Source organism: Ambystoma mexicanum, chromosome 3q (assembly GCF_040938575.1).
Source record: "Ambystoma mexicanum isolate Mex_15411 chromosome 3q, UKY_AmexF1_1, whole genome shotgun sequence".
Lineage (NCBI taxonomy): Eukaryota > Metazoa > Chordata > Amphibia > Caudata > Ambystomatidae > Ambystoma > Ambystoma mexicanum.
Window position 1 is genome coordinate 393,524,422 of NC_090926.1, and position 27,043 is coordinate 393,551,464.

At 46.9% G+C, this 27,043-nt stretch overlaps 1 protein-coding gene across 3 annotated transcripts in view; it reads right to left on the reverse strand.

Moving 5' to 3' along the window:
* The window catches only part of HMGXB3 (HMG-box containing 3), a 1,885,602-nt gene that overhangs the window by 207,527 nt on the left and 1,651,032 nt on the right, over positions 1-27,043 (reverse strand). For all 3 annotated transcript variants that reach the window (XM_069654075.1, XM_069654073.1, XM_069654076.1), the window contains one exon: positions 4,606-4,739. In XM_069654075.1, coding sequence (XP_069510176.1) covers positions 4,606-4,739 — 134 coding nt within the window. The remainder of the gene's footprint in view (positions 1-4,605; positions 4,740-27,043) is intronic.

Genomic DNA, 27,043 nt, shown 5'->3' on the forward strand with positions numbered 1-27,043 from the left:
ATTAAACAAGGGCTGGTTGTCCACCGGGGAATCTGGTAAGGGAGGGTCCTGTGGGACTGGAGAGTCCATGGTAAAGACTACTGACTCAATGTCACCCTGATTGTCCCCTTCACTGACGTCGTCAACCCCGACGTCGTCATCATAATAGGTATTTTCGTCTGGGTAGTCATCAGCCCCTACATCTAGGTCGTAAAGGCCAGTGGAGAGGCGTGGTGCCTTGTGGACTGGTTCTTCATACAGTTCCTCTGGGGGGTGAGCTCTCTTTCCTGACAGGTGTGTACACAAATGGGACTGAGAGGCCACAGGTGTAGCCTTTGAGCTTGACGCCTGGGTAGTGGAAGGCCTGTTTATTAGGCTTTAAAGAGCCTGGGGTGTTCATCGAAAAAATTAGCAAAACAAGACATACGCCCCATAACCCTATCTATATCCTGGGTAGACCAGGTTGCTGAACTGGGGATAATCCCCGGGTAAGTAGAGGCAGCGGTAGAGGGGGTAGGTAGGCTACTGTATAACTCCTCCTCCTCCCCCCTCTATGGTAGGATCAGGCTGATGTGGGATGTCCTGTGTAGCAATACTATTAGGTTCCTGTGGGGTGGCTTTGGCAGGGGGAGGCTCTTTCCTTCGATTGTCCCTCTTATCCTGCCTGTCTGTGTTCCTGTCTTTATGAGTGGAATCCCTGGATGTATATTTCTCCCTATGATCTGTGCTCTTAGAAGCAGAATTTTTAGAGCTAGAGACCGTAGTAGGGGTCTTGGGGACAGGTTTCTCCACAGGACGGGACAGTCACGACTCCCTGGGCTTTTCCCTCGGTGTGGGTCGAGTTTCGACTTTGGGAACGGCATGCGTGGCTTCCTTTGACGTCGCAAGGCCGGTAGAAGGAGTTTTAGGTCAGGCGTCTTTTGTTTTAGCAGGCTTGTCATGAGGAAGCAGCTCGGGGTGCCCAGAGGACCGTGAATTCCAAGATTTGCCCTTAGACGTCGGCTCTCACCGTGTGATACTCACATCGCCGCAGGATATGTGCTTGGTGTGGGGGGAGTGTGGTGCCTTTGCCGTCGGGTGTCATCCCATCAAAAGGAACTACGGCCTGTCTGCTAGGGTCGGGGGCAAGCACTGGGGAATGCCGAGGTTTCCCGTCACCCTCGGCGTCAGAGAGGACGGCGTCGCTTGATGCTCCTTTAACGTCCATTGCGGCCTGAGCCTGCATGGCGTGATGAGCCCAACATTTTTTCCTTCTATCTTTGAGGGTCTTGGGTCAGAGCAGTTTATAGGCCCGACAATGAGCCTCGTTGTGGTCCTGATTCAAGCAAAGGTTACACACCTTGTGCTTGTCGACCCACGTGTATTTTTTATTGCAGGACGGGCAGAATTTAAATGGCATAAGTTCCATATTGGGGGTAGGCAGCCGGACGACCCAGGGAAGGGGTGGGAAATACATGTTGTTATGACCACGCCCCACTCTCCCTACTGTAAGGCCTAGGCCCGGTGGGCCTTCCGAGGCCGGATGGTTCCATCGCGATCTCTGTTCGACTGTCAGTTCTGTCCTTTCTTGAAGTCTTCGTCGCGTCGAGGCACGGCATCGATAAAGGACAGAAAGATAAACTAATATTAAGCTCTTTATAAGTCAATGGTGTAAGCCAAAAATGCACTCCGCTTATATGTGACCGCTCCCAATGGCTGAAAAAAACAATCTGAGGGACCTCGACGCGTGAGGGATCATGGGCACAGCAGACGTCACACTAGGGATGGTATTAATGGCACGCCCTGTCGACGTCCCTTTTCGAATTTCGAAAACAACAACTGTAATACTCCGGAGCTTCCACTAGATGTCGGCCTATGCATAGCATATGATCTAAGCAGATTACACAAGCATCAGAAACATATATATGTCATGTGGTCCATATAACTTTGAGGGCATTTGTAAGGCTGCCATATCTGAAAAAAAGGTTTGACTGATCAACACTAGCGCACATTTTCAACAGTTAACAGCAAGTGAACCCGCAGAATTCAACCCGAGTTGAGGGGACTAAAAGTGGTCACTGACCAGGAAAAATAAAAAATACTTTTGAGCCTGAAATGTGATCCTTTCAGAAAGGGTGCAATATAGATAGCACTGATAGGACTGGCCTTATTAGGGGCATTGAAGGTGTCGGAAGGATTGAATCCTTAAAGGGGCGGCATCACAATTCCCTATGCCAACCCTTACATATTCTACTCTGATTTAGTTTGTGAAAATGTATTTTCTTCCTATTTTCTTTGGGCTCTTCAAATATGTCAATTACAACAATAGTTAAATATAAGACTGGAACTACAAAGCACTTGTCAATGCTATAACTTGAGCTATGTAAATATTAACCCTCTAATACAAGGTTGCTAATTGGTTGTTTCTCTAATGAAGATGCAGTGGGCGCTTGTGATGATTTGGACCCTATGCCCAGGGTAACAAGGAATTTAAGTACAACAGATTCACAACCACACTGCGCATACACGTTAAGTTTAGATGAATGGAATATTTTAATGAAAGTGAAAAGAGCCGACACGTGTTTCGACCACAAGGTCTTCTTCCAGGCTGATATATACATATCAAATATCACAGACAGTTAATGTACATAATATCCTGCATTGTAGGAGGAATGACTGACAGTTAATGTAATTAAGATGATAGGTAATAATGGGCATACCACTGTGGATCACTCATTGCCTTTCAGCCTCTTCTCTGGCAGGAATTCGGTTTTATTACTTGTAGGACCGCATGACCTAGAATGCAACAATGCGGGGGAGGAACATAGAAGCAGACAAAGAGAGATGCCAAATCTAACACAGATACAACTCCGGTCTACACTATTCTCCCCCAAACATGCATAAAAGATGACTTACCACAGCAAACGCAGAATGGGATGGCAGACAAACACAGATTTCAAGAACTGCACGAAAGCACACGCATGGGAATGGGGCAGGGCTATACAGGGCTTTTGTAGCCACGCAGCATGATGGGCCAGCCCTGGGGAAAATAATAGTGCCAGAATGGCCCAAACATTCAGGTGAGGCACAGCACCAATTGGAAAGGGAGATGGAAAGAACCAGGAAGCCACGGGTATCAAAGGCTTGTGGAAACGGAGTGAAAGGTGCTCGGGTGAGGTCAGAAGGTGTGGTGGTGGACCTAGAGGCCAGACGGAAAAAGGACGGCGGAGCAGAGTGTTGAGAAGTCTGTGGCACTGGTGGATACGAGTGCAAGGAAGGCATTGAAAGTGAGAGAATGGCGAAACTTGTGAAAAGTTAAAACTGTGGTTTTGTGTGATAAAGTATTTGTGGGAAAGGAGAGATAGGAGAGAGTGAGAGTGGAGTGAGAGTTTGGATGGTGGGAGTGAAAGTGTGAAGAGATAGGTGCAGAGGGGGAGGTTGGAGATAGGAGGGATTAGAAGGGAGGAAGGGTGTGGAGGGAGATAGAGGAGTGTGACAAGACCAGAGGGCAAGAGGAGGAGAAAGGGTAAAAACAGGAGAGAGTAATAGTAGGATGAGGGAGTGTAGAGCTAGAGAGGGAGGGGGAGAGAGAGAGGGATAAGGTCAGGAGAGAGTATAATGGGACAGGCTGAATATTCAACCCACATTGATCACGTTATTGGCACCAAGAGACCAGGGAACACATAGGAAGTCCAACAGGGATTCCGGTAGATAAGCTTGCAGCCTTTGGACCCTGACCATCTGAGTCTGTTAAGATTAGATAGTAGGAATTACTGATCTCTAGTTGTCTCCTGGAAATATGGAAGCCTGGATTAGAGTGGTGAGAGCCCACAGGAGGCCAATGGACTAGTCAGGGACACACATTAGTTTCACCACAGGCAGTCTTACAATAAAAACTCTTGGATTGTTTCCCTGAGTTTCTGACCATTCAATACAGCCATTCAGCTAAAAGCCACATAGTATCCATCACTTTAAGTTCTCCTCCACATCAGAGCCATACAGCAATTCACTATGGGTATGCAAATTAGCTGGAAAGATTTATTTTTGCCCTATATGAGGAAATAGCTTTTGCATCCTTGAGAACTGTCAATATTGGGTTGATAAAGCGATTAAATAGCACTGCCCTTTATGACAAGCACTATTTCTTCACATGGGGCAAAAAGCAAGCTTTTCAGCTAATGTGCATACTCCTACGACATTGCTGTGTGGCTCTGATCTGGAGGTGAACTTTCAGTGATGGCTACTTGCTGGTGCTGTGCATGCGTTCGCATTGCAAATAGAAGGGCTTTTTCTTGCTTTTTTCAAACCCACTATAATATGGATCGTTAACGATTCGAATAAATGTAAGCTCTCAAACACAGAGGATGTCCGTTCCTCTCAGTGCCCTGCTTTATGCTCCTTTCACATACGCACCTTGCTGCTCCGTATCATTGCCCTGTGACGTGGAGGCATTGCTCTTCAACACAGGCCCCCATGCTAATCTCAAAGAAGTCATGAGCTTATTGCTACAAACGAAGCATAAGTGAAAGCTGGTATATAGTACACAAAGACCCATACGTGCCTTTTGCCTAGAATCCCAGACAAGAGAGGCTAATAGTTGTGTAGACATACAGATTCCTAGTCCTGCTTGCGGGAGGGACAGCTTACCTTGGTGTCCGTCAGCTCCCAGGGGATGTTGCACACAGTGAGTAAATGCTGCAGCTCTTTCACTTCATAAGATTCGATTTGCTCCAAATTCAGTGATCCATCTCGCAGCAGCCGTACCAGGGCGCTGCCATTTCCTGAAAGGCAGAGTGTCATTGCTGAATAAAGGAGTGTTTGGATTCCTACTTTTCACACTATACAGTGCCCCTTCAACTTACACATCAAAAGCAGGGACTGAACCAGTCGCTCAAGGAACTACAACGTGTATCTGTTCATTAAAACTGGCTAGTGCATTTAGAATGGTGTCTTACAGTGTCATCCAGGATGAATAATGTAAACACATGCAAGGGAGTAGTAACGTTTAATCACTGAATGAGACTCCAAGATTACAACTAACTGATACTGTGACTTTACAACACTGCGGCTGATGAGGCTGTGATCAAGTCACATAAGGTTATCCTCTCTGTTCACCCTCCTTAGCCAACATGTTATTGTGTTTTCGTACTAACCCTAGCAGGGCTGCTATATGCTGCTTCCAGAGATAGGTGCACCATCTCCACTTCTTTGCCCAGTCTTTAGATACACTTAACTGAATCCACTATAAAAGAAGCATCCACAAGAGAAAGTGGGATGAAGCAGAATACCGCCATTTAGGACCACGTAATGCTGTGGGCACATACTGTTCTGCCTCAACTACTTACCATTGTGGCTACTGTACTCTTAGTCCATAGCCCTGTTGCCTATATTATTTTGCTTTGTTGGGTAGTTTACACTTAGCCATGTTCTGCTATGTAGTTGAACTATGCTACCCCTTGCTATGCTTGCTCTAGATTATTTTGAAAAAGTAAGCATTCTTAGGTTTGTGATACTAGGCAATGTCATGTCAACATGTCAAGCGGCTGGAACATGCTATGTAATGTTGCTCTTTTTCTGATCCATGTGTTTTGTTTCCAAATGCAATTTCAAATTATGTACGCCTTCTCTTTGCTTTTATCACCCCCCAATTTATACTGGACTTCCACGTCCTCCCTCACCCGAGCTGTAACTAACAGAGTTCCACCCCTTGTGTTTTTCTTATTTATGTCTTCCTTCCCAATTTCGATGTTGGCACCGAATTGGATTTTTCGATCTTAAGGGAGTTTTTCTCCTTTCACGTTTTATTCTTTGCTGTTTTGACACCCTGGCCAATTTCTGTGAAGACCCTTATGCTCAGATAGAAAGATGATGTTACCCATTGTTAGGGAGGTTTTTCTACAACCCCCTGCTGAAGGCTGTCCAACCACCTGATTAAGCGGTGAGGCAGTGCACCCTACGCAAAAGGTCAAACAAACCTCGCCACAGTAGGTACCTGTGACAGAGCAGTCGAGCTTAACCGCAGTTGGTGACACACAGGTATAATGAGTCCACACAGTTAACCAAAGAAATCACACCACAGAGGGGCACTGAAAAACATGCAGCTTCATTAAGTTATGCATTAATATATTGATTAGTTCCAACAAGTACTTAGGTAGACAAACTGCAAAGGAAGAGTACACAGTGTATGAGTAAAAACAGTAAAGGCCAATTAAGACACCTCTCCACCATATACTAAAATACAAGCCCACTATCTGATATATGCCCATAACATTTAGTGATAAGACGTGTGAGGGGTTGGTGTGGGTGAGAGAAAAGGGAACCGAAATAAGAACCGCAGTATTAGTAGTTAGAACAACATCCCAATTGCTAACACCAACACAGTCCTAATCTTTCTAACCTCTAGGACATAGTAGTATGAATAATACATGTGCACCATTCAGTAAATCAAGGACCTAGGGGAAGGAAAGAGGGGAACCCACACATTAACACACAAATGCACTGGTACATAACACTCCGAGAGAAAAATAGAAACAGTAACACTAGAAATGGATATGAGTGGATTTGCTACCATAGCCTGCGCACACAAACACGATTGTTAAGGCTCATTTGAGCGTTATTTAATACAAATCAAAAACAGCCGACACGTGTTTCGAGTAGCAACGCTCTTTTTACAAGGCTTGAGGATGCTTGAGCCAAAAATCTATGTAGTTATGTGATTGAGAAATTGGAAATACAGGGTACAATCCCCGGCTCCACTCTATAGACGCGATTGCGAAGTAACTCGGCGTTTCCGCACGTAGTGTAGACAACAGGAGCCTAACCTCAACTGTCCGTCACTGCCAAAATCCTTTCTTCCCCCTAGAAATGGATATGGGTACAGAGTGAGGAGACGGACAATACAGGTGGCATGATTCACAAATCAAGGTTTATTTTTGGTTTCAAAGGAAAAGAAAACCCTGCCTACCCCTAACTCTAAGAGGGGTGTTGTTAGGCAGAAACCTGTGCAGGTCCCTTAGGGACCACTGCAAAAAGTTTTAGACCACAGGTGTTAGCAGTAAACCCAATTGGTAGCAGTCCGCACCATCCAGATTTACCTGGTAGCTGTGGCCGAGCAGTCAGACCTCTCTCAAGAAGAGTTAGGCAGTATATAGAGTATACACAATAGGGCTAAAATACAGTAGCACAAGCAAACACTGACCAGAGCTTTGGTATAAAAGTATATAATTATTTATTTAAAAACACACTTGTAAAAATACACTGGCGCTAATATGTCAAGCAAGTTCAAACACAGTCACTAGAAATATATACACCTCCCTAATTAATTATTTCACAAGTCTAGGTTAAGACACCACTTATTTAGAAAAACAGAGGTGAGCGCGCAACCATAGATGCCACTCCAATAATTTGTTAAAAAAGGGAGAGAAAAGGCAGAATAGGAAAATCACACAGTACCAATACTTAAGAAACCACAGCAAGTCAAGAAAGGCAGGGTCTACTGTAGAGCAAAAAGTTCATAGGCCAGGCCCACTCTTGGAGAGAGCAAGGCGGAATGTGCCTGTTAGGCATAAACCTGTGCAGTTCCCTTAGGGACGACTGCAAAAGATTTAGGACTACAGGTGGTTGGTAGGAAACCCAATTGGTAGCAGTCTGTACCACCCAGATTTACCTGGTAGCTGTGGCTGAGCAGTCAGACTTCTCTGAAGATGAGTTAGGCAGTATATAGAGTATACACAATAGGTACAGAGATACAGTAGCACAAGCAAACACTGACCAGAGCTTTGGTGTAAAAGTATATCATTATTTATTTAAAGACACACTTGTAAATTACACTAGCACACAAAGAGGTCAGTAATTTCAACACCCAGTCACTATTATATATATACAACCCTGATTACTTATTAGACAAGTCTTAATGAGAAACACCACTTATTTTTAGACAAAGGTGAGTGCTTACCATAAGATGGCACTCTAATAAGCTATAGAAAAAGGGAGGGAAAAAGGCAAAGTTATGAAAGCACACAAATTTCAATACTTTTCACAGAACCACAGTGAGGCAGGTTAGGCAAAGTCTACTGGAGAACAAGGAAGTTCAAATGCCAGGCCCACTCTTAGAGAGAGCAAGCGAAATGTGTCCAGGATCACACAGTGGGGTTATGACCAAAGAGTCTTTGTAGATAGTTCATAAAAGATTGAGATCAAGTCAGTACAAGTTAGTTAACAGGCCCCAGGCTAACCCAGGTTAGAAAGTCGAGGATTTACTGTCACCCCGAACGATCTGTCGCAAGGGAAGCCAGGCGGGACACAGTACCTGAAAATGGGAAGAACACTCCAGCAGGGGCAGTTGTTCCTGGCAGCGGGTGCAAGTCGGTGTTTCATCCAGATGAATAGGCGGTCTCTAGCGTGGAGGAAAGCTGAAGGTCGTCGCACTGCCAGGGAAGAAGCCAGCCGCAGAGTTTCCCGGTTACAAGGTACTACCCTTTTCTTCGCGGTAGTGGTAAACCGTGGTATTCCGGTTGCCAGGGTGCTTGGCACAGGCAAGGCACCCACGAGATGGTCCAGGAAGGTGAAAAGACGGGCAAACTGGTTATCCACACCAGTCAAAGGAAGAAGATTCTCCGGGCTGGAGATCTCCTCGGTCGTCGGGAAAAGTGGTGAGACGGTTCAGCAGGGCTCCACCGGTGGTGTCGTCGTTGCAGGTCGGCTCGGCTTCTCCCTCCTCGGATTCTTTAGGTCCTGTGGCGACTTCTGAAGTTCCAGTCCCCAAAGCCCTGCTTTTAATGCAGAAAATCCCCATTCATTCAGCCTAGCTGTCACTTAAACGTGCTAAGTGGTGAGCCGGGCGGCTCACCACTTGGGCCAATCACACAAGAGTGCGTCTTGAGTTGCCGAGGCAACTCAGTCCAGGGTGCCTAAACCTCTCCCACACCCCCTGTGGTACCCAGACAGAGTGGCACCACTTTTGGAGGCTTCTGTGGAGAAGCCCGCCAAAAAGTGGAACAAAGGGCTCGACTTGGGTTGCAGTCACAGAAGCGAACACAAACGCCATTTTGGAACCAAGTTTCGGCAAAAAATACCAACTGGTGAATTTATATTAATTTAATAAACCGGCGGTATGTTCGAGGCTATATTAAAAAGTGGTAGCCTCGAACAATGGGAAAATCCCATAGGAATATTTTCGCGGTCGAATATAAAAAGTAGTATCCACTGCCACCAGCCAAAACTCGGTCGGGGGGGACTGGACAGTGCCCCCTCGAACAACAGACCCCGGGGCAATCGAATTGCCCAACCAGTACGTCCACAATATGATGGTTGGTACTGGTTCTGTTCACAATTTAAGACTAGTAAAGCCAATGGTGACTTTACATGCCCTGGGAGACAGTAGTCAGTCCGAGGGTATGGAGTCTATGTTTGGGGGTCGCTACGACACCTCTGGGTTACGGCACAGAGGGTGATGTATAACCCACGTACCAAAAACACATGGAGCCCTATGGGGTAAAGGACCCCATAGCCCATAAAACACATACAAAGTCAAAGGGACACCTCAAATCATGTCTAAGAGTGGGAGGAAAAGAGTCTCACTCTTAGCAGGAGAAAAAAATAAACCCCAAAAATCCAGCAAAGCTGCTGGGGGACTCACTAGGTTTGGGAAATTAGCCTTTACAGAGAATTCTCCCTGACAGGTGGCCCTGACTCAACATAAATGCTAAGGGTCTTGCCTGGATGTCCGAAATCATAAAAGTCCAATGTCCTTTGTGTACAAACCTCACTCTATCCCTTACATTTAATTCTTAAATAGACAGAACAGGAGGGAGGTTAGTCCAGAAGAATGACTCTTCTTCGGGATGTCTTGGAGGGGGTTGGTTCTCCTTGGCCTGTGCAAATGATTTCCTTCAGTAGGCAGAGATGTTTCTCTCTGGAGGTACTCAATGTCCTGGAATGCACAGTTCACTGTTCCAACTAACAGAAAAGATGGTTCCTAATCCTTTCTGCAGGGTTGTATGCTTTACAAAACAAACAAAGATCCCAATGCCTGGGGCATTGTCTCCCTTCCCCTGGCCACTCTCATACTCTTAAAAGATGTAACACTAAATTATCTGCACTCCTTTTAAGGTTAGGGAGGAGGCCCCCTTACCCTGGCCTTCTCCAGGCTTCTTAATAAAATGCACGACAGGCTTCTTATCATAGTTTGCAATGCTCTTGTAGGTCTGAAACCTCTGCTTCTCTCTCTTTCTGCTTCAGCCAACTTGGTTCACTTCCCTACCAAGTATGGGCCTTAGTAAACGTCTCTTGGGAGTCACAGACCTTTGCTTCTCTCTCTTTCTGTTTGGGCCAACTTGATTCACTTACCTGCCAAGTATAGTCCTTAGTACATTTCTCTGCGGCTTCCCTTATTCTCATGGGAGTGGGTGCCAGACCCCTCTTTATATTCGGGTACTTGGAACCATCTTCTTCCAAGTACCGCCACAAGGAAGTGGATTCATTTGGTTCTCGTGTAGTGGTGGTTCGCAGACCCTTTCTTCTTTGCCTTCAGATACTTGGGGCCGTTTCCTCCCAAGTACCACCACAAGGAAGATGACTTGTGTTGTTCTCAGATAGTGGCGGGTCCCAGACCCCACTTCTTTGCCTTTGGATGCATGGGGCCCTTTCCTCCTAAGTACCGCCACAAGGAAGATGACTCGTGTTGCTTTTGTTTGGTGGGTGCCAGACCCTTACTTTTCTCTTGTTGCGAGACAGACCTGGTCCACTTGCCTGCCAGTACTGTGAATATGAAGATGCTGACTGCAACCTCTTATTACCAGCAGCTTATCCGAGTGCTCCCCCTACCTCTAGGGAGCCTTGCAGTGGGCTATGGTCCACCCAGGAACACTGCAGTCTCAATCTTCCTCTGAGCAACGCAGCCTTCCCTTCACGTGCTTCCCAGGGTTCAGGAACACCGGGAGCTTCTCTCTGCCAGCTCACCTTCTGGTCCTTCCACTCTGGACTGGGGCTGGTCCTTCCAGCTCTCCTCTTGGCATCCTGGTCTGGTTCCTTCCACCTTCCTGCACAATGCTCGCTCCTGCAGCTCCTCGAGGGAGGACTAGACAACTGCTTCCTGAGTTTTTCCTCCTTTTCTACTCTGCTTGAACCAATGAGTAGCCGGCAACCACTAGACCACTCATGTTCTTAAGAGTAATCTTCATGGTTCTGTTCCTCCTTCTCACCTCAGTGGTTGTCAATAGTATATCTTACAACTCCTCCCTATTCTTCCTTGTCTCAGTATTTCTACCCTTGATCTCCATTGGTTCGGTTGTGCTCTTCATAGTCCCAGTATTTTCTAGGGAAATGTCAGGGTGACTATAACTCATGACCCTGTTAGGGAAGAGGTTGTTGCTAGGGTTGTAGGAAGGGGGCCTAGGGTCACATTATTGGCGGGGGCCATTGTAGTTCATAGGGGATACCGCCCCATGAGATCCTCTTGCTGTGTACCACCCAAAGGGGATAATTGAAAATACTATGTTACTGTGGTGCTGTGTAGAAGAATTGCAAAGTCTGATATCGAACGTTGGTATGTTTAGTTAATTTTTTGCACAAAGGTTACTACTCCTTCATGAGACCTTATGTTTCATTATGTCTACAGTGTTAAACTGTAGTTCACCTTTTAGATATTCCTTCATGTGGTTGGTTATAAAAGAAACGGATCCGAGGGAGTGGTACTGAACGTTGCGTCTTGGAATATTAGAGGGCTTAATCACCCCATCAAAATCCGATTTTAGGTGGAACAACAGAAATTTAATGTAGCTATGTTGCAGGAGAGGCATCTTGTGGGTAATGCTGGTTCCATACTGTTATCTACATGGGGAGTGGATCGATACTTCTCTTATTCTTCTCATGCAAGAGAGGTTCCAATCTAATTCATATGTCCCTGGGTTTTCGACTGCGGGTAATGCAGCGTGATCTGGAAGGGAGACTTTAATAGTTAATCGGGACAATACTGGTCATCAGTTAACATTCGTATGCTCCAAATATAGATCCTATAGAATGTTTCCATGGTCTTTACTCTAGACTTGCCCTCTATATCGTACATATGTATATTTGTGATAGAGATAACAGATATAGATGAAGGGCTGGATAAATCCACAGTGGTTAGAAGAACTTCTCTGAAATCCTCAAAAGCTATTGCACAGACTGTGGAAATATATTATCTCCTGGATGTGTGAAGAGATGAACATTCAACGACTCTAGAGTATACATTATTTTTGCATGTCCATGTGGTTGCTTTGCGGATTGAAATGATATTCATCTCCAGGCGGATGTTACCTTTTTCCGGTGACTCTGAAATTCTCCCATGCACCCAGCCGGATCCTTCCCCAATCATTTGTCTTTTACGAATCCTTGGGAAATATAGTCTGGGCCGTGGGTGGATGTTTAAACCCAGGTCTCTATGTGATGTGGCATTTAAGGACTTGATTCGGATGGATAATTAAGAGTTTTTTTTTTTTTAGAGGAATGTTGGTTCAGTTTCCTCTCCAGCTGTGGTTTGGGAAACCTTACCGTGTTGATGTGTTTCTTCGTGTCATCAGGGACATCTTGGCTAAGAATGAGGAGGCAATTAAAGAATTGAAGAGGCGCTATGAAGTATCCCAGGATCTTGGCCTCCTGGATCTGATCTGAGGGGAAATGGGCAAATTCCAGGAGAATGCCTCCAGAGAGAAAACATATTTGCTCAGATAAAATCATGCTAGGCAGCGTGGGGAAGGGGAAAGTCTAGCAGAACGTTAGCCTGGGTGGTGTGTGGAACCAGTAGTGCAGATTTCATAATTGTACCACCGCCTGATGGATCACTGTGATGCTGGAAATGCATTGGAGGGACAGGGCCTCCGTATCCTTGTCCTTTACTGATTTTTATCGTGTGTTCTGTTGTGTTTTCCGCGCAGGAGTTCATGTGGGACTCCTGGCGGTGCAGCTCTCTTTTGGTTTGGTGAACGAGCCCGTGGGATACCCTTATGGCACCCATGGGTGGGGGTACAACCCTATGTATGTTTTTGGGCACCTGTGGGTGGCCCGCAGAGCAGGGTATGGGCTGGTGGCAGCTCCATGCTGAATTTGACAGGTGCGCGGAGTATCCTCCATTTTGGGATACCCCGGCCCTGCCATTGGGATCAGTTGATTCCTGATGGAAAACAAGATGGCCCCGGTGGCCTCTTGCTTTCTATTTCCCATTATCTTGTTTTCCCAAAGTCCTGGGAAGCCCTGACTCTGTCCCTTCCCCCTGACTAGTCGGTGGGTGGAAATGCCATATATGGTGTTGTTGTGAAGGCCCGGCCAGACTAGCTGGAGCCTTCCTGGTGATGTATGTTATGGGTACCTCCTGTGGGTGGGACCTGGGTGAATAGAGTGTGTGACGAATATGCATTCTGTGTTGTGGATGTCTAGTATCTGGTGGTTGACACAATGACTGAGACAGCCCTGCCCGAAACCGGTATGAATGCAGCTTGGAGTGTTGAATGGCTCGGTACTTGTCCCAATACACATAACTTGTTGTGAGTGTCTGGAGAGACGTGAATGGCCTGAATACCTTGTGTGCCTGATTGGCTGCTTGCCTGCATGAATGCCCGTAGTCGTGATTGTATGCTTGAGTGTGACCCAACGGAATGAATGGGAGATCAACAGTATATCTGGGGACCTCTCACTGCTAGGAATCGTGTTCAGAAGCTGAAGTTCACTACGACGAGTAACTGGAGTAACTGATGCTTGACCTTGAAGCCCTGCTGGACGAGAAGAATTGCTGTTGCTCTCCGTCACAATCTGAAATCTGCTGTACCTCCAAGGACTGACCCAGAGAGGACCTGGTAAGGGGCCCTCTTCCTGAGCTACGAGGGACCATCGTGCACAGCTGATCTTTGCCAAAGCTCCCTGGTAGATAGACCTACGACAGGCTGTCGAACCAATACGGGGACTGCTGCGGAACTCCAAGGAGAAGCACTCTGACTGTTGTCCGCCACCGTCGACGACCGCCATCGCCGACCGGAGCCGCGGTGCTCCCGTTTGCCTAAGAACTTCAATTGATCATCGGACGCTCTCGCCTGCATCGTCATCCGCTTGCCTCCGACTGGAGAAGCCCCGACCGTCGACACGCTGAGGAGCATCCACCGGTGGGTTTCCCGCCACCTAAAGACCACAGAGACGCCGACGACTCGACGCCCTTGCTGGGCCACAGTTCTTCATCATCTCTTTGGGGTCCAGAACTATCGTCACCGAGGTGCCCCGCACGCCTCTTCCTTGCAGGACGCCAACGCTCTGTCGTCGACGAGCACCGTTAGGAACGCAGCTGCCACTTCACTGCCGTAGTTCAACCTGTTCACCGTCGGACGTTTGACGACCCGTGACTCCCGCCTTAAAGGGAGGGCACTCGAGAAGGGCCGTCGATTCCCCGACACCTACCGCCAAGTTCCCCGACACCTCTCGATCCGTGGCTCCTGCCTGAAAGGGAGTCACTCAAGAAAGATCGGTCGACGCATCGTCGGAGAGCTCTACTCCACCAGGTACATTGGGGGGGGGGGGTAAAACCACAATAGGAAGACGTGAGACTATTGAACATATGGACTGGGCTTGTGCTATATATCTTTATTTACAGGTTGCCCAGGTGGGGGGGATCTCCACACAGAACTGTGCCTCGTGGTAGGGGTCAGTATTCTGCCTACTGTTTCAACCATCTTGCGTTCCTTCCTATCTCTATTGCTGGTTTATTCGTTATTGATCTGTGTGACATTTTAACTGTACAGTTGATGCACTTTAATGAGATTCGATAACATTGGTGGTACCACTTTAGAATTGTATATATTTATCATTATTGACTTCCGAGTACAAAGTGTGTTATTGTGATCGTGTACATACCTTTGAATATTAATTATATAAAGACTGTGTTTTCAGTAATACAGTGTGTGGACATTCCTTTGTGGGGGTTCGGGGACTACACTGTACTTAAGAACCAGCCTGCATCACCTCCTGAGAAGGTAGGCCTCGATTGCTCGACCACGTACCAATAAAGAGAATCTTGGCTGGGGTCCTCTCTGCCTCTCCTCTACCATATAGAGAGCGGAAGTACAGACACCCCCTACCAGTCTTTACAATTACAAAGTGGGAAAGATGAAGAGATTAAAAGTGCATTTTGTATGACTGCTGCTTGAATCTTTATTAATCTAAGATGAACAAATCCTCTGAGGGTATTGATGCTTTTCTAAATAAGGTTGGCCTCTTTTAGCTAGGCGGGACCCAACGGGAAATACTTAATGCACAGTTCTCCGAAGCACAAGTAAAAAAAGGCTATATATTTGAGTATCTCGGTGGAAAATCTCTGGGTTGATACGGAAATGCCTCAGTGAATGGGAGGGCTTTTGGAACACTTACTATTGGGAAGAAGCCCAAAATTTCAAGAGACACGAAGAGTCCTTGTGGTCCCAGAAGAAAGGATAACGGCTGAGTGCTAGAGCGAATTAAGCAGGAACCCTACCTGTTTGAAACTTTCTGTATGGCTCTGTTGTCCTTCATATATAATCCTGAGTTTAAGGACTATGGGCCTCATTACGACTTTGGAGGCAGCCATGCCGGCTGCCTCCAAAATCGTGTCCGGGTTCCCTGAATGGGGAAATACCAGGCCATTCCGAGTATGGAGGGCCCGGTATTTCCTCCTTCAGGGAACCCGGGCCCGGTCCTTCCCCCATTCAATGGGAATGGGGAGGGAGCTAACAACGGGCCCGTTATGAACAGGCCCGTTGTTAGCTCCCTGGTCCCCTCGCGGCACCCGCTATGGACGTCTGGAAAAAGCAGACGTCCAGAGCGGGTCCCGTGAGGGGACCTCATAATAGTGCAGAGTGGGTTTAACGGCACCGGCGCCGTTAAATCCATTCCGCAGAGGTTATAAAGAGGCCCAATGTGTCCAAAGAATCGTTTTGTTACAGCCATCCTGAACCAATTTGCATGTAATAGTTTTAAGTTTTACTGTTGCTTAACAAAACACATCAACAATATTTTAGTGGCAGTGGTTGTGTGTGTCCTCTGTCTTCTGACAACGTCCTGAGCTGGAACTCCTCTTTGCAGAGCAGAAGTAGCTGCAATCCCCCTAATTGAATACAGAGCACAACTCAATGCAACAATGTTTAGACACTGCTTTTTCCATATTTGCCCCTTGCAAAGGCCGCAAAAAAGCTAATTGTCTTGCCTAAACTCCCTGGTTCTAGCCACATAAATACTGAGAGCTCCTCTAGGGTATAGCCAGTGAAATCCTATATTTCCTCCGCCTTTGAAAGACGTGGTAGAGGATAACATACTGATAGTTTAATGTTCTGCAATAGGTGAAATTCTTAAGTAGTTTCCGCCAGAAATTAAGGTCTCACTCAAAGCATTACCTTCTCTTCTGAAAATATTAGATAATGGGGCCTAAAGGAAAGTGCCTGCAACTCACTCCCCCTTCTACCTCAAACTATTGCTACTAGGAAGATGAATTTCCAAGTTAGCAGTTTAAGTGGACATAAATGCAATGGTTTGAATAGAGCTCTAATTAGAAACATCAATACCAAGTTGGAATCCCAAATCAGGGACAAAGAATTTTCGAGGAGTGGATATATTTACTGGATCTGGGACAACTCTCTGTGGTGGCCAGTTCACAACATTTTTTGCTTCTTTTTTGTGATGGGCCAGCCCCCCAAATCCTCCTATTGTTACCACCTGAGCTTCAAATTCCTTTTTTTACCTTGTTCGCGACACTGCACCCCCAAAACAATGCCAACAAATGCAGAAAATGGTCCTTCATCAAATGCAGTGAATTGGGGCTGTGGTTAGTTGGGCATATACCATGTTTAATAACCTTTAGGAACTGCATCACTGTAGGGAATGTGATATAAGAGACTTGTTCTTTTGAGCAAATTACTGATAGCTAACCTTTTACAGTAAAAATCTCTAAGCCCAGCAGTAGGGCCAGGTACCACACCCTCTGAGCCAATCAGAAACATCATGGGCCCTAACCTCTGCAACTTCTGCAGAACTTGAGGGATGCCAGGAACTGGTGGGAATGCATACATATAGAGAACATATCCACTCTACTATGAATGCATCCCCAATGCTCTTCTCATGGGAAATTCCCCAAGGCAGAACAGTTGTCACTGAAGGCAAACATATCCATTTGAGGGCCTCCCTAGAAATAAAGATCTCCTCAAGGCCCTCCTGGAACAGCTTCCACGCCTGGAAGACTGAATCCTGAACGCCTCTGCCACCAGTTTCTCTGTCCTGGCCAGATGAGCTGCTGGGAGGGTGTTGGGGAGAATTCTCAGAAATGTGCTAATTCCTCTCTACACCTTAGAGACCCCCAGCAACTTTGCTGGATTTTGAGGACTTGAATTTTTAACCTGGAGAGAGTGAGACCCTTTTTTCCCCACTCTCTCATGTATTTTAATGTGATTTTGAACTCAGTGTTTCTTTTTGGTTGTGGAACCTGACAAATTTCATAGGCATCATCCTTTACATTGTGTCACACAGCACCCTCAGTGCAGTGGCACAGGGAAGTCTTCCAGATTACCCAGATTACCCAAAGGTTTAAATACCTTCTCTTGGTTACACTATTGTTTACACTATTAGCACCGGATCACGGGTTTGGCGGTAATGGAATGCCCCATTCCCCACTGGCCTCAAAGAGGAATTTTAGCGCTCTTACCGCCGGCGGATTTCCCACCGGCAGCAATAGTGCGAATTTTCGGTGGATTTCCCCCCAGCTCAGAGCTGGGGAGAAATCCGCTGAAGCACTGATTTGGCAGACCCTTAAATCCGGCGGTAATAGCGCGACCGCCGGATTTAAGGGTTACCACCAAACTCTTGATGAGGCCCAGAATGTCCATGCTACCATCAGTACGTCCCCAGAGCTTCCTTTCAATGAAATTCCCTGGAGCAGGACAACCTGCACTTCATGTTCACAGTGGAAGCAAAGATCCACCTGAGGCGTTCCGCAGCGAGAGAAAATCTCCACAGAACTTCCTGACAAAGCTCCCACCCATGGGAGGCCGAAGTCTGTCTGCTCAAGGCATCCACCGTGACGGGTATTTAAGACTACTCCAATATATCGGAGGGAGAAGGGAGGGTGAAACCAGGGACTTTTTGAAGTTCAGGGAAAAGCTCAAGCTGTGCAACAGACTGCACGTACAGAACAGATGTACCGAGGTCTGGTCTGGGGAGAGAGTTCAGCTGAGCCAGTCATCCATGTAGGGAAAGACATGAATGCCCTCCACACTGAGGCGAGCTGCCACCACTGCCAGCATCTTGGTGAAAACCCTTGGTGCTGTAGACAGACTGAACTGCAGGACTCTGAGCTGGCAGTGATGTTGGCTCATCACAAACCTCTGGTACTTCTTGTGCTTCAGATGGATGGGGGATCTTGAAGGTTCAGTGCAGATCAAGGGCATGGAGAATCTGGCCTAGAGTTACCATTTTGAATTTGTCCTTTCGTAGGTCCAAATTCAGGACCCTCAGATCCAGAGTTGGACTCAAGCCTCCATCCTTCTTTGGAACCAGAAAATAAGTAGAACACGACCCCTTTCCTCATTCTGAGCATGATACGAGTTCTACCACACTTTCGACAGAAGCCGACAGATCTCCTCCAAGGTGGATGGTATGCAGAGACAAGATGGTGGTGTGATGAAAGTGGTACGGAGGATGCTGAAGAGTGCTGAATGAAAGGCAGGCAGTAGTCCTGTGAACAACATTCTATGTACCAAGCATTGGACATAGTTTGAGACCACTCCATGCTGAACAGAGAAATCCACCCCTCCTACCTGCAGGTGTCTCATAGCAGAATGTCTCAAAGAGGTTTTGTACCCTAGACAGCTGAGGGGACAGTGGCCAATCCCATTTCGCCCTTAGGGGCACCTCTGCCTCTACCCCTTGGAAAGCATCAGCTTTCAAGTGGATGGCTTACCTCTTCCTTGTGGGAATATTAGACAGGCGAAAACCTCACCCCCTTGTAGATGGAGCAGAGGGCTGCTGCACAGCTAACCCCAAAGCTTCACCATCTCCTTGGAGGACTGTGATGAATCTAGGCAATTTGTGCCTTCTTCCCTGGGGGGCGCCGCCCCCTTTGAGGCTAGCGAGGTAAGCCTGCTAAGCAACACCCTCCTAGGGGTCTGGGAAGCGGGACCTCACTAGGAGGGACAACCCTCTAGGGGACAAGGACTCACAATTTCTACAAAGAACACAGTGTCTCCCTATATGGGAATAGAAAAGATATTATTGCTGTGGATTGGCATATCCAACATACTAACATTACTCCCAGATATTTGGCAGAAAGCAATGCTGGGATCTCGTGATGTCAACAGCTGATGGAGATCAACACACTGCATGCAAATACGGCAGCGAGAATAAAGAGGTGAGGAAGCTGGAATGGAGAGAGAAGAATCCTACTCAGAGGCGAGCCTCTGAAGTGAGAACATCCTGGAAAGGCAGAGCCGCGCTACACTGCGCAGCCCGCGGTAGCAATGAGAGAGAGCAGAACGAGAGACATGCCGGAAGGCCGGTGTGGTGAAGAACAACAAAGCAGAAGAGCAAGTTACTTACCCCTGGTAACGTTCTTTCAATTGGATGTTCCTCCCACGTATTCCTCATCTTATGATAATTGTCCCTCCAGCTTCAGCTGCTGCAAGAATGTTTTTTTCGGCAGAGGGCGCTGTGTGCAGTGTCGTCGAGTCGATGTTTCTCGAGGGCTTCCATTTGAAGTAATCATCAGTATAAGTAGTGCATGCAGCGCCCGTTGGCATCAGTTCTGTTTCCCCCCCACCCCCTCCTGAAGAGGAATTACCAGGCGTACCATAGACCTTAGGCTCACAGAAAGCGTAAAGTGTAATAACACGTAAATTGTATGCCGGGGCATGCTGGGAGGGGCGATGAGGAATACGTGGGAGGAACATCCAATCGAAAGAACGTTACCAGGGGTAACTTGTTCTTCGAATGGCTTGTGTCCTCCCACATAGTCCTCATCTTATGATAGACTCCCAAAGCAGTAATTATTTGGAGGTGGGAGTACCAATTAAATTTAGATCTAATCATGGACTGAACGAAGGACCGCTTTTGCAAATTGTCCTCCCTGACTGGAAGATGAATCCAGGCATTAATGTCTTACGAAGGTATGGATAGACGACCAAGTGGCCGCTGAACAAATATCATTGATTGGGACACACCTTTGAAGAGCAGCAGAGGTTGCCATGCCCCTTGTGGAATGTGCCCTTATACCATCCGGCGGGTCCTTGCCCGCTAATCTGTAGCATTCGCCAATAGCCAGGATGATCCATCTGGATATGGTTTGTTTAGTAAGTGAAAGACGCAATTTGGGACCAGTATAGCTAATGAATAATTGATCATCTTGGCGAAATGTAGCCGTGCTGGATATATAAAAACGGAGCCCTTTTTGGGTCCAGTCTAGGCAACCTCTCCTCTTCCTTTCCTGGATAAGGAGGTGGATAGAAAGTTGGTAAGGAGATTTTCTGTGACAAGTGGAAGTCGGAGACTACCTTCGGTAAAAAAGAAGGCTTTACCTTGAGAATGACCTTGTCTTTATGGAATATTGTGTGTGGAGGTTTACAGGAAAGGGCCTGCAACTCGCTTACCCTGCGGGGTTGACGTTATTGTAATAAGCAAAATGGTTTTTAATGTCAAGAGTCTTAAAGGACATGAGTGTAAAGGCTCAAAGGGAATGCATGTTAAAAACTTTAGCACTAGATTGAGATCCCATACAGGGACATTGAATGGGACTGGTGGATAAACATTAGTAAGGCCTTTCAAGAATTGAACAATCAGAGGGATCTTAAAATATGAATCCTCCTCTGAAGAGCGCTTGAAAATGGAAATCACAGCCAGGTAACCCTTAATTGTTCCAATCTGGAGCCCCAGATTTGCCAAACGTAATAAAAAGGAAAGCACCAAATGTGTGCTGCATAGAAAGGGATCCACATTCTTATCCCTGCACAAGTTGCTGAACTGAAAGATTTTGTTGCTGGCTTTCTGGCTGAAAGCAAAATCTCCTTTACGTCATCCGGGAGGTCCCAATCCATGTATCTCAGCCTTTCAGAAACCAAGCGTGAAGGCTGAGTGTCTTGACCTCTGATTGGGGAACTTGACCTTCCTCTTGCGAGAGAAGATCCTCTCTTTGTGGAAGACGTATTAGAGGGTCCAAAAGGTCTGGGTATCACGTCCTCCTGGCCCAATCCGGGGCAATTAGGATCATGCATTTCCCGAACTTTCTGAACCACCTGATCACGTGAGGAATGACGGGGACTAGAGGAAACGCGTACAGCAGTGGAAATTCCCAGTCCACCAGGAATGCATCTCCTAGAGCTCCTCTTAGAGGAAATTCCCTGGAGTAAAATAGTTCACACTTCCGATTGACACTGGTCACGAACAGATCCACTTGAAGGGTTCCCCAAAGGGTGAAGATCTCTTGAAGGACTTCCTGAGCTAGTTCCCACTTGTGGGAGACTGCTCTGCGTGCTCAGAGCATCCGCCGCCATGTTCTGCTCTCCGGCTAGGTCAACTGCTGATAGAGAGATTCCTTCTTGTATTGCCCAGATTTGCATTGCCTCTCTGCACAGTGGTAGTGACCCTACCACTCCTCTCTTGTTGAGGTAGTACATGGCCACTGTATTGTCTGTCATTATCAGGAAACTATTTCCCCGTACAGAGGGCAGGAAGGCCTACAGTGCTAGTCTGGCACCCTCAGCTCCAAAAGGTTGATATGTAGTTTGAACTTCGATGGAGACCAACGACCGCTGATTGTCAGTGAGGCGTCCGGTACCATCGTTATCTCCGGCCATAGCTGCCAAAAAGATTATCCCTTGAGAATGTTTTTGCAAGCCCACCACAGAAGATCCTGAACAACTCTGTTAGGAACTTGTAGGTGATTTGACATTCTGCCTGACAACTGGGACCACTGAGTTCTGAGAGCCCAATGGAGGGATCTCATTCTCAGGCGAGCCTCTGGCACCAGGAACATGCAGGATGCCAGGAGACCGAGCAACCTCAGAAAAAATGAAGGCCGGAAGATGCTGGGCACTCTGGAATTTGGTAACCATCTGCAGAATGTGTTGAGCTCTCACTTCAGGGGGCGAGTATCCAGGACTGCCACAATAAATTGGAGTCTTTGGGATGGTATCAAGTGAGACTTCTTGTAATTTAGGGAGACACCCAGTTTGTGGAGAGGGTGGCAGATCATGTGAGATGTTCCAGCCAATCGTCTAGGTAGGGGTAGACGTGAATAGCCCCTCTCCTGAGACTCGCTGCCACCACTTCCATCAACTTGGTGAAAACCCTCGGGGCACAGGTCAGCCCGAATGGCAGAACTCGAAACTGATCATAAGAACCGCGAACCTCAGGTACTTTCTGTGCTTGAGATGGATAGGCACATGAAAGTAAGCATCCTGAAGGTCCAATGATACCATCTAGTCTTGCAATTGGAGAGCCTGAAGGATCTGAGAAAGGGTAATCATCTTGAACTTGTCCTTCCTGAGGAACTTGTTCAAGCTTCAAGATGTGTCCCAATTCTCTGTCCTTTTTGGGAATCAGAAAGTATGGGGAATACCAACCCTTGTTCCTTTCCGCTACAGGTAGATGTTCTTTTGCACATTTCTCTAGCAGGGATAACATTTCCTGCACAAGGAGCGGATCTGGAATTCTGATAGAGTTGTTCCCCGGTGGATGATCCGGAGGCCTTTTTTGAAAAGGAAGGCAGTAACCTTGGGCCACAGTTTCCAGTGCCCAAGCATCTGAAGTAATGACCCGCCATTCATTCAGATGCTGAGTAAGTCTGCCTCCCACCGGGGTGTTGTGAGTCAAAGCCTCAGAGTGGTTTAGAGGAGGCTGAAGCAGCGACTCAAGGTAAGGCTGCCGCTGCTTGGGCTGCTTTAGCACCTCTCCCTCGTCCACCACGAGGGAATCTTCTCTGACCTGATTGTGCTCTTCTTCTTACAAATGAGGAGTAGACTCGAAAGGACTTACCCCTCCAGGAAGATGAGCCCGAATAGGGTTGTTGAGGCTGTCTAATGGTGGCACTAAGGGATTTAGCCGCCGTCTTTGTGGTCTGCAGCTTTTCCAAACTCTCATCCGCCTTGCTGACAAACAGCCTCGAGCCGTCAAAGGGCATGTTGAGTAGTTCATCTTGCAAATCTGGTGCAAACCCAGACTTCTGCAACCACGCAAATCTGCGTAACACTGTGCTGGCCGCCATGGATCTGCTCAGGCTGTCTGCATTATTTATCCAAACCTGACTGGAGACATTCACCCATTGCCTCCTTACAATCCTTAATGATTGCCAGGAAGCCATCTCTTTCCTCTCCTTCCGGGATGTGGTCAGCCGCCATAGAAACACAGTGCCACAGGGTAAACGTAAATCGAGATAATGTGCAAGTCACATTTGTAGACTTCAATGCCATATTACCCGCAGTGAAAACATTCATCGTCCCAGGTATCCACTCTCTTATCGTCCCTGTCAGGAGGGATGGATGGGTAATCTGACTGCTTGCTGGATGTAGCAGCCTGAACCACCAAGCGTTCAGGTGTGGGATGCTTAGTGAGATACTCCGGGTCAATGCTGGATGGTCTGTACTTCCTCGCAAAGTTTTTATTTACTGCTGCTGCAGTTTTAGAGGTCTTCCAATTTGCAGAGACCCTTTCCTGTAATGCCATGTGAAAGGGCAAAATTGGGTCTTTCTGAGCACCCTGGTCCAAGACGTCAGCCATGTCACCCAGCTCAAAAGATGGAGTAGGCCTATACCTTTCCCATAAGTTTTCAGCATGATGAGTCAGCATGCTCAGATGGATCTGGTTTGCCAAACTAATTCTGGCGAGGTATCCAACCCATTGGCTAACTGAAGGTTACCGTATAAATCTCTTAGCCTGGACTAATCAGATATTAGTTCCTCTGGCACATTAGTGGTGCCACACTGTAGTCCAAAAAGTGGTGCTTTGTCATCACAAGGAGGTTACTCCTCATTTATGGCTGACAAAGATTTAAAATAGTCCTTTTTAGGTAAACCTTTTCTTATACCACTACTGGCTTAGACAATGTTGAAGTCGTCATCAACAATGGCTTCAAAATCGGTGACGACTTGTGCTTCTTCGACGGAGCCCTAGATGGGCTAGGTTCCTGACTCGTCAAAGCCCTCATTAATTTTTCGCCAGATCGTGAACGTTCGAGGCAAAACCGGCTTCAAGTTCGGTTTCGAAGATTTAGTCTGACTTCCCTTTGTCGTCCTAGTCGTCCTTATGCGGAGGGACTGGGGCATGGCTTTTCTGCTTATCCTTCAAGGGGGTCGGCCGCATTCTCGAAGATTTGAAGAAACTCACTACAAAAATGCATCCCATTTAGCAGGGGAATCCGATGCCGTAGGACACCTGTTACCAACGTTGAGGAATCAGTGGAGGTCGAATGTGACCTATGACGACTATTCTTGGCCTTCTTCGAAGAAGACGCAGAATGGGGCGATCAACTTCTCGATTGAGACCGTTTGGATTTGTTTGCGTCAGGAAGAATCTCTCGACTCAGTCTTTTTTGATCTCTACGAAGGTGACTTTGAAAGAAACCTCCCCACCTCCAATTTACCTTTACTCTCCCAGAGAGCCTTCTCGGTCATCGGCTGACAGGAGCCAGTCAGAAGTACGGTGCCCGGAACCCAGACACCACAGACATACGCGGTGGGGTTGGTGATTGACATCTTCGACCCTCAGTCTTGGCACCTCTTAAAGCCCAACTTGGGTTTCGACGAAAAAGACATTTTCAAATGAAAATCAATATTTTCACTGAACCGTGCCATAATTCTCTCGAGGCGTTAGCTTGGAAAAATTAAACTGAAGCCAACGGGGGCTGCATGCGCTACTTATACTGATGAGTCGACCGTCGGCCCTCAAGGGACATAGACTTGACGGCACTGCACACAGCACCCTCTGCCGAAAAAAAACATTCCGAAGCTGCTGAAGCTGGATCATAAAATGAGGAATACATGGGAGGACACAATCCATTCAAAACAGAGACAGGGACGGTAGAGAGACCGGAGACCGTCTCCCCTGGTGGCACGTCCACACAGCAGCCGTGGTGGGCCTGAGGCCCACAAACAGACGGTGAGACTAGGCCACAACAGAGGCACCAAATCCCTGATCTCTGTGCAAGAAGCGTATCAACTGTCGAGCCATGCAGGCCAAGGGAAGCAAGCGCTCCCAAGAAGTTAAAGCGAGGGCGAGGGACGGACAGTTACGTCCCTGAGATAAGCAAATCCGAAAGCTAAAGGGGCTTAATTGAAGAGAGCGAGACAAGAAGCTGGAAATGCCAAAATGGTTACGGGAGCCAGAGAAACCACATTGCTGGACACAGGCAAATGCCCAAATGAGACCCTGCTGAGTTGAGAAAATCAGAGGGCCAGAAGGCTTTGGGGAGCCCCAGAAAAATAAGCAACATTTTTCAACACTTGGAAAACAGGGAACCTGGAGGGTTCAATAACTCAATCCTAATTCAAGAACAATTTGAAAGACAATGTCCAAGTTGGTGGAATCATTTCTCCTTTTAGGGAACTGGAACCATTGGATTTGTGTAAAGACTTAAAACTTGTTAAAAGGAACATGAAGAGAGGACTGAAAACCTTACTTGGGAGCAACCGAAGAAGCTTTGGTCAGAAGAAGCCTGAGTGGAAAGGCTACTGCGCTGGCTAATTTTTATGTTAAGTTTTATCTAAAAGTGGTAGGGGCATACAGAGGTTAGATTTCAGACTGAGGACTACTTTTATTTTGGACAATTGACAATCACCCTTATTTTAGCTTTTAGGCAGGGAAAATCCTTCATAGCAATAGGGACAGGTAGGCATTTCCCCTTTATTTATAATAAACACCCTTGAAACGTTAATCTCTAATCTGACGACGACTCCTGGTTCGTCACAAACCTTTAGGGGAGCATCATTGGCCTTGGCCCCAAATTGTGGGGTACTCTTCATGTATTACTCCGATGACAGTACGACCACAGCGATGATGGGGGTTGAGGGACGGTGAACGGCAGTTCGATCAGCTGTGAGACCAACCTTAGTGGGAACCAGGAAAATAAGCCACAAGTCATTTACATGTTGTTAAAAGAGCTGTGTGATGATGGTGTAATATGGCAACACGCACGCCCCCATGCTTGGCACCACCCGGGTATTTTGCTTTAATTTGCACCACGTTTCTTGTTTTTTGGAGGCATCGGTTTTACCACAGTCTACGGGAGAGCAGGTTTTATCATGCATCCCCTAAATAATACCCTTCATGGGTGCTCTGTAAAGACAACACGCCCACTGGTGAAGGTGAAATTTGACAGTTTTGAGTGAAGAGATGCTCTCTTCACCAGTGGCAATCTCCCATTACCTAAGGGCTCTGTGGATAAACGTGGCATTGCAGAGTAGGAAGCAATTCTAGGGCTCGGTATGCGAACCATATTGAAGAACTATGTACGCATTAGTGTGACAGTGACATAGCCATCTTAAAAAGCGCTGTGAATTAACAGAGTACTTACATAATGCCCACATGCGAATAACTTGTAATGCTTAAAAAGGGAATACACGCTATTAGATTAAGCACAGATATAGTAAAAAGACTTTGGTCTACTTATATTGTAATTTGTAATGTTCTTCTGTGCAAATCCTAACCGGCACACGTTTTGAAGCATTAAAAGGTTATTACACCCTGTCACTCCACGTACTGGCCTCTGGGGAACACAGCAGCTTCTGCATCTTCGCCTTAGCTCTTACACTATTGCCTTATGAATAGTGTCCTCCACCCATAGGATTCATTTGGCAGCTGTGATTTCACTATTGAATCCAATGGCAAGGAGGTTTTCCACATCAAATGCATGAAAAGAGTGCACATACTAACATTAGGCTCAAGAGGTTCGCTGTTGGCATCTAACAAGCTTTGAAAATACAGTTGTGTATTAAGAAAAGGTCTACTTATTGCAGCATTCCCACCCACTTCAATAGGACCCTCAGCATACCTGCAGGCTTTTTGGTTTCCTTGACTTGATTTTTAGGAGTGAGGTCTATTTAAAATGTAATCGCTAATTTAA